Here is a 14,161-nt window from a genome sequence, read left to right as displayed (position 1 = left end):
AGCTTTTCAATTTCAGGAGATCCCATTTATTATTTGTCAATCTCAGTGTCCTGCTGTTGATGTTATATTCAGGAAGTTGTCTCCTGTGCCAATGCATTCAAGGCTAGTTCCCACTTTCTTTTCTATCAGGCTCAGTGTAACTGTAATAATGTTGAGGTATTTGATTCAGTTGGATTTGAGTTTTGAGCAGGGTGATAGATATGGACTATTTCCCTTCTTGCATATACTGACCTCTGTTAGGATTCAGGCGTCATGCTGTCCTGCCCCTGTTATCTGGCACAATGCAATCAGGCAGTACTCTGGTCAGCCCAGGGTTCCAGGAGTACAAGTCTGCACACAGGTGCAAAGAACACCTTTAAATCCACTTAAGCTCTCTTTCCTGCTCTTCTCTCTCTCTGCTCTCCTCTTTCTGCTCTTTCACAGCTCTCTTTCCACTCTCTCTTCCTGCTGTTCCCCTGGGGCAGACAGGACTTTTCCTGTCTCCTATTCTCTTCTGTCCTCTCTCTGTGTCTCTTTACCTCTTTTCTCTTTCCTTCCCTCTCCCCCCAACTTTCTAATAAAACTTCTCACTTAAACTCTGTCTGCCTGGAATGTTTGTCTCCCACCTCACCTACCAAAGAATCTGCCATGGTCCCCCATGCAATGACCCTCTCAAACTTTATCCTAACAATCCCCAGGTGTGTCTGTACCATTGTTGAAGATGCTTTCTTTTTTCCATTGTATAATTTTGGATTCTTTGTGAAAAATATGGTGTTCATAGGTGTGTGGATTTATATCAGGGCCTTCAATTCAATTCCACTGATCTACCTGTCTGTGGATCAATTGTTTTTTTGCCAATACCAAGTTGTTATTATTGTATAAATCTATAGTAGAGCTTGATGTCATGGATGATGATATCCCCAGCAGTTCCTTTATTGTGCAGGATTGTTTTAGGGATCCTAGGTTTCATATTTCCATAGAAAGTTGAATACCAAAGACCTGCTTTGTTGGGTTTCAAGTCCCAAAAAGGATGTATGAAGTCAGTGGGGTTGGGAGGATCTGATGGTGAATCTGAAGCTTTTTGAATTGAGAAAAGATTACACCATGTATACTATATAGTTACCCATAGGATTAAATGGGAGACAAGGGACATGTGAGTTGGGGAAGTCTTGAGTTCAGTTCCTGAGTAATCCAGCACTGACCTTGACAATAGGCATCAGTCATAGGTTAATGGCAGAGCCACATGGTTCTCTTGCTAGAGGAATGAGCCAATACAATTGAAGGGACCAGCTTCCCTTTTGGCAGCCATAATGGCCGAACATGTGCTTCTATGACCTTGTCCTAGAAACTAGAAAGTCAGATGCCTGTCTCGTGACAAGGAACCAATCAGAAGTTAGCTGGTGGCGCTATGCTTTATGGCTCTGGGTGTGCTTTACGGACAAGCGCACAGCAATGACGTAGAGAGCAAAGCAACCACCCTGGGAGGGCCTGAGCCATAACAACCAGTTGACCAATTAACCCAGGGCAAGCCCTCCAAGCCTGGAGGCACACCAATCATGAGCCTGTGCGTACCCCTAGACACTCCCCTTACGCTGCCCTATAAGATCTTTTGGGAGACCCTAGGAGCCGTCTTTGCTAGCCATCCGCCATGGTGGGTGGGTGAAAGACCCGAGCTAACATGGGGTTACCTCGTTAAATTACAATAAAGCCTCGTGCATTTTGCAGCAAGCTCTCAAATCCGCCTGGTGATTGGGGTGGCCGAGAACGTGGCCTGGGACCCCGGATACTTGAGTTTTCGGGGGTCTAACACAATATTGCAGTTTCTTAGTCTTACAGCATGAGCCTGTTTCCCTCACATGTTCCGAAAAGGGAAGGTCCTGATGTCTTACTCTTTTCTCATTATACTGCACCATTCCGGTTTCGCTATATTTACTAACTGAGCACTTGATCTTAAGGGCCTCAGTCTCTGGATCTGAATTGCAGATATTTTGTCCTTGGGATCAAGTGTGTCTAGTAAATCTCCAACATTCCTGTAATTAGGAGGGCACAATGGGATTCCTGGTTCCGTGGCAAGAATTTTTTTCCTAAGAATTATTTTGTTTAGGGAGGCTACCATATTAACCATTTTATTGTTTTACCAAAGTACACACAAAATTTCCTAAAGTCAAAGGCATTAATATTGACAATCATAAAAAATGAAAGTAAAAGCTGCTGGAGAACAGCAGTCTGTGATGTTGAAATGTTGGAACTGTCAATCTACAATGGTCTCCACATGGTCCAAGGCAGTTGACTATTGACCTTTCAAGGTTTGTGAAGAATTGTGATGAGATTTTGATGGGGATTGAGTTGAATGTGCAGATTGCTTTTGTTAAAATAGCCATTTTTTACTGTGTTAATCCTACCTATCCATGAACATTGGAGATCCTCGCATTTTCTGATATCTTCTTTAATTTCTTCTTTCAAAGACTTAAACTTCTTGTCACAATGCACTGGTTTGTTTAGAGCTACTCCAAGATATTTTATATTGTTTTATGACTTATATTTTGTTCTTTTATTGTTCTAACTAGGAATTTGAGTACTATATTGAAAAAATATGGAGCATGGACATCCTGGGTTTGTTCCTGATGTTAATGGAATTGTTTTGGTTTTCCCTCCATTTAATTTGATGTTGGCTCTTTGCTTGCTGTATATTGCTTTTATTATGTTTAGGTATGTTCCTTGTGTCCATGTTCTCTCCAGAACCTTAATCAAAGGCATTTTCAACATCTAGTGAGATGATCATGTGTTTTTTTTTCTTTAAGTTTGTTTATATGGTGGATTACATTGCCAGATTTTTGTATGTTGAACCATCTGTGCATCCTTGGCAAAAAGCCTACTTCGTTATTGTAGATGATTTTTAATGTATTCTTGGATTCAGTTTTCCAGTGTTTTATTGAGCGTTTCTGCATCAATGTTCATGAGGATAATTGGTCTTTAATTTTTTTCTTGCTTCCCTCTTTGTTTGGTTTGGGTATCAGGGAACTGTAACCTCATAAAAATGATTTAGCAATATTTATTCTATTTCTGTTGTGTGGAACAATTTGAGAAATATTGGTTTAGTATTTCTTTGAAATTCTGGCAGACTTCTGTACTGAAACTATCTGGTCTGGGGCTTTTATTTTGGGGGGGGAGGTGGGTAGGAGAATTTTAATGACTGTTACTATTTCCTTATGATTTATAGTGATGTTTAAATTGTCTATTTGGGCTTGATTTAGTTTTGGTATATGGAACATATCCAGGAAATTGTCCATTTCTTTTTGACTTTTCAATGTTGTGGAGTACAGGTTTTCAAAGTATGACCTAATGATTCTCTGGATTTCTTCAGTGTTTCTTATATTCCCCTTTTGATATCTGATTTTGATAATTTGGGTATTTTCTCTTTGCCTTTTGATTAGTTTGGATAAGAGTTTATCTATATTGTTGATTTTCTCAAAGAACCAACCCTTGGTTTCATTGAATTTTTTTTGAATGTTGTTCTCTTTGGTTCTACGTTATTGATGTCAGAGCTGATTTGATTAATTACTACAATCTGTTCCTTCTGGGTGAGTTTGCTTCTTTTTGTTATAGAGGATTCAGGTGTGCTGTTAAGTTGCTAGTGTGAGATATCTCCAACTTCTTTATGTAGGCATTTAGGGCTATAAACATTCCCATAGCACTGCTTTCATAGTGTCTCATAAGTTTGGATATGTTGAGCCTTCATTTCGTTGAAATCTAGGAAGCCTATAATTTCTTTCTTTCTTTCTTTCTTTCTTTCTTTCTTTCTTTCTTTCTTCCTTGACCTAGTGGTAATTCAGATGAGAGTTGTTTAGTTTCCAAGAGTTTGTAGACTTTGTGTAGTTTGTGTTGTTGAATTCTAACTTTAACCCATGATAATCCAATAATATTAATGTGGTTATTTCTATTTTTTTATTTTTTTATTCATCTTATCTACAACAGTTCACCTTCCCTTCCCTCCTTCTGCTCCATTTACATCCCCACACCTCCCATCCACTCCTCGGAGACATTAAGGCCTCCCATAGGGAGTCAAGTAAGAGAGGAAGGAGGGATTATATGAACAAGAAGTGTTATTCTAATTTTTTGTATCTGTTGAGGTTTGTTTTGTGACCAAGTGTGTCGTCAATTTTATAGAAGGTTGTATGAGGTACTGAAAAGAAGGTATATTCTTTTGTGTTTGGGTGAAATGTTCTGTAGATGTCTTTGTCCATTCGAGTCACATCAATGGTTAGTTCCCTATTTCTCTGTTACATTTTGTCTAGTAGACCTGTCCATTGATTAAGAGTGGGGCATTGAAGTCTCCCACTATAAACGTGTGGGGTTTCATGTGTGATTTAAGGTTTAGTAATGTTTCTTTTATAAATGTGGGTGTCCTTGTTTTTGGACTATCACACTTCAGAATTGAGAATTCATCTTGGTGGATTTTTCCTTTGAGGAATATGAAATGTCATTCTCTAGCTCTTTGGATTAATTTTAGTTTGAAGTCTATTTTTTACATATTATGATAATTATATCAGCTTATATCTCAGGTCCATTTGATTAGAAAATCTTTTCCTAACCTTTTACTCTTCAGGTAATGCCTATCTTTGACATTGAGGTGTGTTTCTTGTATGCTGCAGAAGAATTTTTATATGCATTCTGTTAGCCTATGTCCTGTTATTGGCAAATGGAGTCCATTGATACTAAAGAATATTAATGATCAGTGATTGCTAATTCCTATTATTTTTTGGTTGTGATGTTAGAAACCAATCAGAAGTTAGCTGGTGGTGCTATGCTTTACGGCTCTGGGTGTGCTTTACAGACAAATGCACAGCAATGAAGAGCAGAGCATAGCAACCACCCTGGGAGGGCCTATGGGCCACAACAACCAGTTGACCAATAAACAGGGCAAGCCCTCCAAGCCTGGAGGCACACCAATCGTGAGCCTGTGCATACCCCTAGACACTCCCTTTATGCTGCCCTATAAGATCTCTATGCAGACGGTTGGAGTTGTCTTTTTCTAGCCATCCGCCATGGCCGGTAGGTGAAAGACCCGAGCTAACATGGGGTTAGTTTGTTAAACAACTTTAATAAAGCCTCATGCAGTTTGAATCTGCCTGGTGATTGGGGTAGCTGAGGTCCTGGGCTGAGATCCTGGAGGCCTGAGCTTTCCGGGGGTCTTACAATAGGTCTGCCTTTATATGTTATTTGGCCTTTTGTCTTTGGTGCTATTAATAGTCTTTCCTCTCTATATTTAGTGTTTTGATTATTATGTGGAGAGGGAAATTTTTGTTTGGTTTAGTCTATTTGGTATTCTGTAAGCTTCTTGTATCTTCACAGGCATGTCCTTCTTTAGGTTGGGTAAGTATCCTTGTATGATTTTGTTGAATATATTTTTTGTGCCTTTGACCTGGACTTCTTCTTCTGTCCCTATTATACTTAGGTTTGGACTTATCATGGTGTCCCAGATTTCCTGGATGTTTTGTGTTAAGAAATTTTGGGAATAACATTTTCTTTGACTGATGAATCTGTTTCCTATATCATATCTGCAACACCTTATAATCTCTCTCCTCCATCTCCTCTATTCTGCTGGAGATGCTTTTATCTGTAGTTCCTTTTTGCTTACCCAGATTTTCCATTTCCAGAATTCCCTCAGTTTGTTTCCTTTATTGCCTATATTTCAATTTTCAAGTCTTGACCTGTTTCCTTTTATGATTGTTTTCTCTTCATTTTCTTTAAGGAATATATTTATGCTTCCAAATTTTTGTCAATTCCTCAATTTCATTAAGGGAATTTTTCATTTAATCTTCCATAAAATTTTCATATAATCTTCATAAAGTTTATTTTAAGGTTGTTTTTCTGGGGTAGCTGAGTGGTGCTTGTGCCTATAGGATCTGTGATGTTGCCAGAAAGGCACCATAGGAAGGATGCTGGTCTTGGTGTGGCTGGTCAGTGGAGGACCCAGCTGCATTTCTGAGGCTAAGATGGGAGAGGGATATACAGGATGTGCCTTGGGTCTTAGGGCCTCATATTGGGTCAGTATAGATGGGAGACCAGTCACTCACTGGTTCTTGCAAGGGTTATAGGTGGTGCTTGTACCTATAAGGACTTCTGATGTTGTTGGCATGGTTGTCTAAGAGAGGATAATGGGGTAGGTAGGTAGGAATGGGTGGTAGAATAGTTCTTATGGGAACTGATTTTAATGGTTGGCAGGGGTGGTGGTGTAGCCTTCACAGGTCATTCAGTGACTGGCCTGTTGCTGGAGTCTGCACCAGAGCAGTGGGATTCCACTGGAGTTGTGGGCAGGACCAAGCTGCCTTACTGGAACTGAGAGAGGGAGAGGGGCACTGGGTCTGACCTGAGGTTTGGGGCCTGGTGGTTGGGGCAATTCAGCTGGGAGAATAGTCATTCACTTGTTCTTCCAAGGTGGCACTTGTGGCTATAGTGTCTGCTGATGTTGAGGGTGACAGCTGTCCATGAAGTGGATTCTGTAGTAAGTGGGCATGGGTGGCAGAGTGGATCTTGTGGGAATGAAGTCCAATGGGAGGAAGTGGTGGTGGTAAGCCTCCATTAGCATGAATTCAAATCTTAAAAAATGTTTCAAAAAAATCTTTGAAAATAACAAAAAACTCTCAAAAGAATAACTACAAAAACAAAACAAAACAAAACAAAAAAAACAAGCAGGGCGTTGGTGGTCCACACCTTTAATCCCAGCACTCAGGAAGCAGAGGCAGGTGGATCTCTGTGAGTTCGAGGCCAGCCTGGTCTCCAGAGTGAGTGCCAGGATAGGCTCCAAAAGCTACACAGAGAAACCCTGTCTCGAAAAACAAAACAAAACAAAAAGAATAACTACAAATAACAAATATATTCTTTTTTTAATGTGCAAAACTCATAGGCATCAAATAAATGCCAAATTAATTCTATTTTGATTTTTCAACCCAACCTAGTAAGAATGACCTTTATCAAGAAAATGAATGGCAACAAATGCTGGTGAGAGCTTTTAGCACATAGGGAGGTGTAAACATCTACAGCCGCTATTAAAATTAGTTCCCAAGAAAGCTATAAACAGATAGATGCTTCATATGTGCATGATGCACCACTGCAGGGCATGTAGTCAAAGGGATTTATATTCTATGGTAGAAACACATACACATTCATATTTTCATATTCATTGAGGATGTCTTCAAAAAAGCAAGAAGATAGAATTAGCATAGATGCTCATCAGCTAATGAGTAGTTAATGAATAAGTAAAATGAAGTAGATATACACAACAGAATTTTATTCATTGCTAAAGAAAAATTAAGTTATGAAATTTGCAATAAAAAGCCTGGAATTGCAAAAATATATGCACTAAAGTGATCCAGGATCTGAAAGAAAAAGCCAAATATTCTCTCTTACATAAAGATTATAGCTGCTATAGCTGTATATTCACTTTGCATTTAGCATGGAAAGTCTGTAGAGACAACCAAGAATCTGAACAAAGGAGCCAAAGGGTGTTAGAAGAGGGTGAACATGGGAAGATAATAGAAATGATGCAGAATAAGAGTAGGATTCAAGAAATTCTCCTGTGATAAGTTTTGAACCAGGAAGGTGTAGGAAAAAAGGTAATAGGTGGAAGTTGAGTGATAACTTAAACTGAGAATAAGAAGACATATGAAAACATAGTACTCCAGAAACTAATTAAAATATATATTTAAATGTACATTTGAATGGAAGAAGAATGAATGGGTGTATAATGCCAATTACAGAAATCATGAGTCATCAAATGACAATTTCAGTACCAGCTAGGAGATATTTCCTTATAAATTGTTTACCTGGAAGGTCCCAGAAGCTGCAAAACAACATAACCTAATTCCATTGCTCTTGGAGACCCACCAGAATCAGCTAGTAATACGTAATTACTGAATATACCAAACACCATGGTTGTAGGACATATAGAAACAAGCTGATACAGAACTGGAAGCTCACTCCTTTAAGACTGATATAGATAACTCTGAAAGGGATTATGCAAGATGGTGGAGCAGCTTAATTTATATTTTCACGCAGATATGTACTTTGTAAAGTATGCCTACTTCTACATCAGTGGCATGACCAGTATAGGGGCAACCAGCTGAATTCTGGCTAGATTTACTGCCCACTCCGAAGAAAGAAATCATGCATAATATTGTAAACCTAGAAAAAATCACGTGGCCATAGAAGTTATAAGACATGGGGAAAATTATCATTGCTTCTAAATTTAAGAATAAAAGTGATTCTAAATCTCTATGTGTATAGGCATAAACTAAGTCTATTCTCAGGGAAAGCAAGAGAAGGCTCACTTTTCACTGAATAGTGGTGCGTTTAGTGTCTTATGGCTAGTAAAGGTACTGGAAATCAGTGATGATTGAGAGCTCAGACCTATCTAGTACATTCATATAAGACTTAAGACTCAGAATTGTTAAAAAGAGGCCTAAAGATTGTAAGAGCCATAGGCTAGGGAGAAGGCTGTAACTTGTTATTTCCAGGGTTGACAAATCTAGTGCAATGATAAACACAGAATGTCTGTGGTTACTTGTACTAGGTCTGAACAAGACAGCCCATGTCTTGTCAGTCATGGTGTGGTAAGAGGTTCATATATCCACAAACTGTCTAGTCTAATGAGGTGTAAACTATTGATGAATGTGAAGGGGAAAAAGTCATTACCAGGATCTGGAGGGATGGCTCAGTGGTTATGTGCACTGTCTGTACTTCCAGAGGACCCAGGTTCAATTCCCAGCACCCACATGCCAGCTCACAACTGTCTGTGACTCCAAGATCTGACACCTCACATAGACATACATACAGGCAGAAAAAAAAACACCAATGCAAATTAAATAAAAATGAACTATTTTAAAAAAATATCATTACCTTCAGTTGTGTAACCAACAGAGAACCTACCATACGCCAGTGGCTATTTATATCCCTGTGTTCACTCAGATGACCCTGATTAAAATCAATGGGTCAAAGAAAGGAAGGAAGAGGAGGAGGAGAAAGAAGAAGATGAAAAAGAAGCTCAGGAGGAAGATATGAATGTGGGAAAGTTTGGTTTAACATGGGTTAGAGAACAGACGAGAAAGAGTGCCAGTGAAAGTATTCATAATGGAATTGGAGAGATGACTCAGCAATGAATAACTAGGCTCACAATCAAGATACAAGAGTAATCAGCAATATATATATATATATATATATATATATATATATATATTTATTTCAAAGACCTAATTGGATTAATGAAAATAAGCAGAATAAAGAGACTGCATTTGGAGAGCAGAGTCAAGCAGTTCAGGAGTTCATCTAATGCTCTGCTTCATAGTGAGTATGAGGTCAGCCTAAGCTTAATGAGATCATCTATTAAAAAATAATCATTTCAGTACCTTAAAATTAATCACCTTAATGTATGTATGACAAAATGTTGAATAACCAAAAACACAAAGGAATATGTTTGAAACCCACTATTTGTGGTCATTTGTTTTGTTTTGTTTGGGACTGGACTCCACAAACTAGCCCAACTGATCAGTATAACATGGAGATGAGCATAATATGAAGAATTGTAGAAATTCTGAAAAGATCAAAAGCACTCAGAAATGTGGGAGTAAAAGTCATTGAAGTTATTATTTTAAATGGCTGTCAACATTTTGCCTTCATTGGATTAGGTATTAAGCAACATTTTAGAAATAGTGTCACATTGATAAGATATAATATATATATATATATATATACTCCATGTCGTATTTCTCACATGAGAACCTGCATTCCTATTGTTCATGCTTGAATGAAGACACTGTGGCTGACATGGTATTCAGAATTTTTTAACCAGTGTTAGAGAAATGAATCTGCTACATGCTGTGTCTCCATGCTTGGGGAATTCTATTCTCCATTGAACAGTGTGTGAGTCACAAGTATATTCCAAACCACTGGATTCTAAGAAGCCTTTCCATCAAAGGAGATAATTAATTCCTGGGAGAGAAAGCACAATAACAAGAGTGTTGAAATTTGTGGGGAATTCTTTAAATACCCTTGTTATGCAGGATACAAATGTTGTCTCATTGTACACCGTACATCCATTGCAAGACTCACCAAGAGTAGATTGGATATTATGGAGGCTTTTCTGCAACCTTGACAGGCCCTGGCTTTAACAATGAAGGAACAGAATCAGAAATCAAAGATCATCTTTATATAGTGTATTAAAAGAATCCATTCTAGATCCAAACCCAAGTGTCAGTGAAACATCTTTACACTCAGGAAAGAGGGAAGGATTTTTCTGTGGAGACACTATTTGATACATTTAATACATGTTATTTGCATACTTGAAAAGGTGTCAAGGTTTCATACTGAAAGCCCATCCTCTCACGTCTCTTCTGAACACTCAAGAGCTCACATTGAGATTTACATCTGCTGAGGTATGTCCTTCAACACAGCTGATGATTAGTTGATACTGTGACATATTGTACACAGGAGATTATTTTTCATAGTTTGTCAAATAAGAGAGTATTCCATCCTTACTCTAACTTTTCATAATGTTTGGTATTCTTCATATATTTAATGTCAGACAATATGACACAAAGATGAATTAGATACACCTATCATTGTTTTACCCCGAGATACCTCTTTTAGCAACTAAGGCTAAATCAAGAGGTTCAGCACAGTTTATCTTTACCACACATTGAAAATCCTAAATATAAATTTTAGTGAGTAAATATAAGCTTATAACAAACACACATAATTAATTTTGGGGTTTGTGTTATGGCTACTACAAGTCTCTGTAGCTTTTCTAAAGTATTAAAAAGAATTTCTCCTAAGTAATTGGAAGGTTAAATTTTTCTCCTTATTGCTGCCAAGTTATAAATCATGTTTATCTTGTCCTCATGCTTTAAAAAACAAATTCTAGTCAGGTACTTGTTCCCAAATCATGATGCATGCTTTCCCATTTGGGAAGATTCTCATAGTAAATTATGTAATACCCTTATTATTATTGTCATTTTATAGATGGGGGATTAAGCTGGTGCTTGATGTGCCAGGAAATGAACACCAGGTGTGTGACAAGAAGAATCAGAACTCTCATTTGGTTCTTACAATTCTTTAATTGATGTACTTAGTCACTGTTGCAGTACATTTCCATAGTGTCCCCAAATGTTGGGTAACATCTACTATATAATGATATACAGTAAGAGTGACATAAGCTAGGCTAAGATGAAATAGCCCTTCCAATAACACAGCAACACTCGGTTTTTTATTAAAGGAAATGTCAAATATATCATCTCATAAATTGGCCTTTCTATAACTTTGCATCAAAAGAAATCATTTCTGAAATGTTATAGCTGTATATCATTATGTATTATTTAAGATACTTTGTAGAGATTGTAAACATGATAATATGTTTAACATGATAATATGGGTTATATAGTTCAATGATTTGGAGTGCATAATACTCTAATATTTGGGGTATAAAAACAACTAGAAGTAGTAATGTAGTGTCAATAACACTGTCAATTTTTCTGCTTATCTGAGGAAGAAAGAATAATTTCTCTGTTATCATATTACAAAGAAGGAAACATGAAAATAAGTAGGAAAATGATGACAACAATCTGTGTGCTGTATATGAAGAACTGAACCAGCAAGTGCTTGTTGACAGCCTTAGTTGACAGTGTTTAGTGATCTCATTTAATGTTCTTGATCTTGTATATTGACAGAAGAACTTTTTTCTAACTTGATAAAGAAAACAATATTGCAGAATATTTAAAGTACTAAAAGCAGTCCTCTGTGCAAGGTACTTAGTAACCAGTGCAGGAACACAGTCTTGTTATAGACTATATCAAAATTATCACACAGACTTAAGCATTATGGGGTCTTTTACAATAACACAAAAGTACTTTCACTATACCCTCAACACCATTTCCCCTGAATTTTTTGTATCAATTTCTGTTTTGGTTTTTTTGCATTTTAGTGTCTATATAATTCTACATGACATATGGAATTTGGACTTACTTCAAATCATTTGTATTTTCACAAGCAATTTAAAAAATGCTAGTATTAATTGTCTATTACTGGACCTCCTTCACAAGCTTCTAACGCTGTTAGCTTCTCTAGCTATTACTGACTAATGAGTGGCAGTGTGTTTTAGCCAAGGACAAACACAAACATCAGTTCATGATATTAGTGTCCAAGGTTCTATTTTACTCGAATTCACTAATAACTTCCCACTCAAAACTGATTTAACTTTTTTGGCTGTCAATTTCTTATGTAAAAACTGCAGAAAATTTACCTTTGCTTTAAAGGCTGTTTCACACGACTACTGCACACTCCACTAACCGTTGTGGATTTAACTGCCTCTAGGAGGTTAATCTGAACTACTCCTAGGCTATGAGTCATTCCAAACTTTCAGCACATATGATTTCATACTATGTTTCTACCCATTGTTCATCTCCATAATCTTTTCAGCTATCATCTCTGAGGAGGCAACTCTATGGTCATAAGTAGACGTAAGTATCTGGAACTATGTTTTTCTGCAATATTACAATAAAAATCTGGTTTTATTTTATTAATTAACAGAATCTAAGCATTAATTATTAGAATAAAGAAATTAAATAAACATCAGTGTATATTATTTTCCCCAGGAAATACGATTAACTGTCTCATGCACTAGATGGAATACAGAAACAATGTGACTGAGTTTATTCTCCTGGGACTCACACAGAACCCACACCTGAAGAAAATTGTATTTCCTGTGTTTTTGGCCATTTATATAGTCTCTGTAGTTGGAAATATGCTCATTCTGATCACCATTACAAACAGCCAACTCTTTGGTTCCCCTATGTATTATTTTCTGGCCTATCTCTCCTTCATAGATGCCTGCTACTCCTCTGTTAGTACTCCTAAGCTGATTGTTGATTCACTCCATGAAAGGAAGTCCATTCAATTCAATGGATGCATGATCCAAGTCTTTGGGGAACATTTCTTTGGAGGTACTGAGATCATCTTACTTAGTGTCATGGCCTATGACCGCTATGTTGCCATCTGTAAACCCCTGCACTATGCAGCCATCATGAACAGACGACTCTGTAACTTACTTCTGGGAGTGTCATGGGCTGGAGGCTTTCTTCATGGAGGTATACAAATTCTTTTCATTATTAGACTACCTTTCTGTGGCCCTAATGTCATAGATCACTTTATGTGTGATCTCAACCCTTTGCTAGATCTAGCCTGTGTTGATACCCACATTCTAGGGCTCTTTGTTGCTGCCAACAGTGGTTTCATCTGTCTTTTAATATTCCTCATTCTACTCATCTCCTACATAGTCATCCTGTGCTCCCTAAAGGCCCACAGTGCAGAAGGAAGGCGTAAAGCCCTCTCCACCTGTGTTTCTCACATGATAGTGGTGGTCTTATTTTTTGTACCCTGCATATTTGAGTACATGAGACCTGCAGGTTCATTACCCATTGATAAAGCCATTGGTATATTTTATATTGTTTTAACTCCCATGCTAAATCCATTAATCTACACCTTGAGAAATAGTCAGATGAAAAATGCCATTAAGAGACTCTTTAGTAGAAAGATTCAGTCAGATCACAAATAATCCTGCAACTTCAGAAGTACTGAAGAAAGAAGGGAATGGATAGTTTGTATGATCTCAATTATGGAAGAATTTACACAATGAAAAAATAAATAAGTGCTAAATGTGTGTTGCACTGAGAGAAGCAAAAATGAAGGCCTAAAATTAGAAGAGCCTAACTCAGGCTATTTAATTGTGACAACAGATACATCATCCAAACAACACACCCACACCCAGCCTCTGATTTATGCCAAGTACCAATTGACTATTTCCTTTCTTCTAGAAAAGCTTCCATCTGAGGTATGTTTATAAAGTTTTTTCATGTCAGAAATTTCTAGCCTCTCCTTTCAATGTTGTATATTATATAACTACACAAATAATGCATTTGGAATTTAAGTCCTGACTAGATATCCTTTGCTATCCTATAAATTCAATAGTAACTTGCTGGGCATTGGTGTCTAATGCCTTTAATCCCATCACTCAGGAGGCAGAGGTAGGCAGATCTCTGAGTTTGAGCCCAGCCTGCTCTGTACAATGAGTTCCAGGACTTGCTCCAAAACAATACAAAAGAAAACCCTATCTGGAAAAACAAAAAACAAAAAT

At 37.5% G+C, this 14,161-nt stretch overlaps 1 protein-coding gene across 1 annotated transcript; it reads left to right on the top strand.

The window, feature by feature from the left end:
• Positions 1-12,652: 12,652 nt before the first annotated feature.
• On the top strand, positions 12,653-13,582 carry LOC100771247 (olfactory receptor 4C46-like). Its single transcript, XM_027421104.1, has one exon. It carries the CDS (start codon positions 12,653-12,655, stop codon positions 13,580-13,582), a length of 930 nt encoding a protein of 309 aa, XP_027276905.1.
• Positions 13,583-14,161: the final 579 nt, after the last annotated feature.

Source organism: Cricetulus griseus, chromosome 6 (genome assembly GCF_003668045.3).
Source record: "Cricetulus griseus strain 17A/GY chromosome 6, alternate assembly CriGri-PICRH-1.0, whole genome shotgun sequence".
In the NCBI taxonomy this organism is placed as follows: domain Eukaryota; kingdom Metazoa; phylum Chordata; class Mammalia; order Rodentia; family Cricetidae; genus Cricetulus; species Cricetulus griseus.
This window is presented reverse-complemented; position numbering and strand designations above follow the sequence as displayed.

Excerpts from the sequence above, each read along its gene's own strand:
- LOC100771247 (XM_027421104.1), top strand. The coding sequence starts at position 12,653 with ATGGAATACAGAAACAATGTGACTGAGTTTATTCTCCTGGGACTCACA.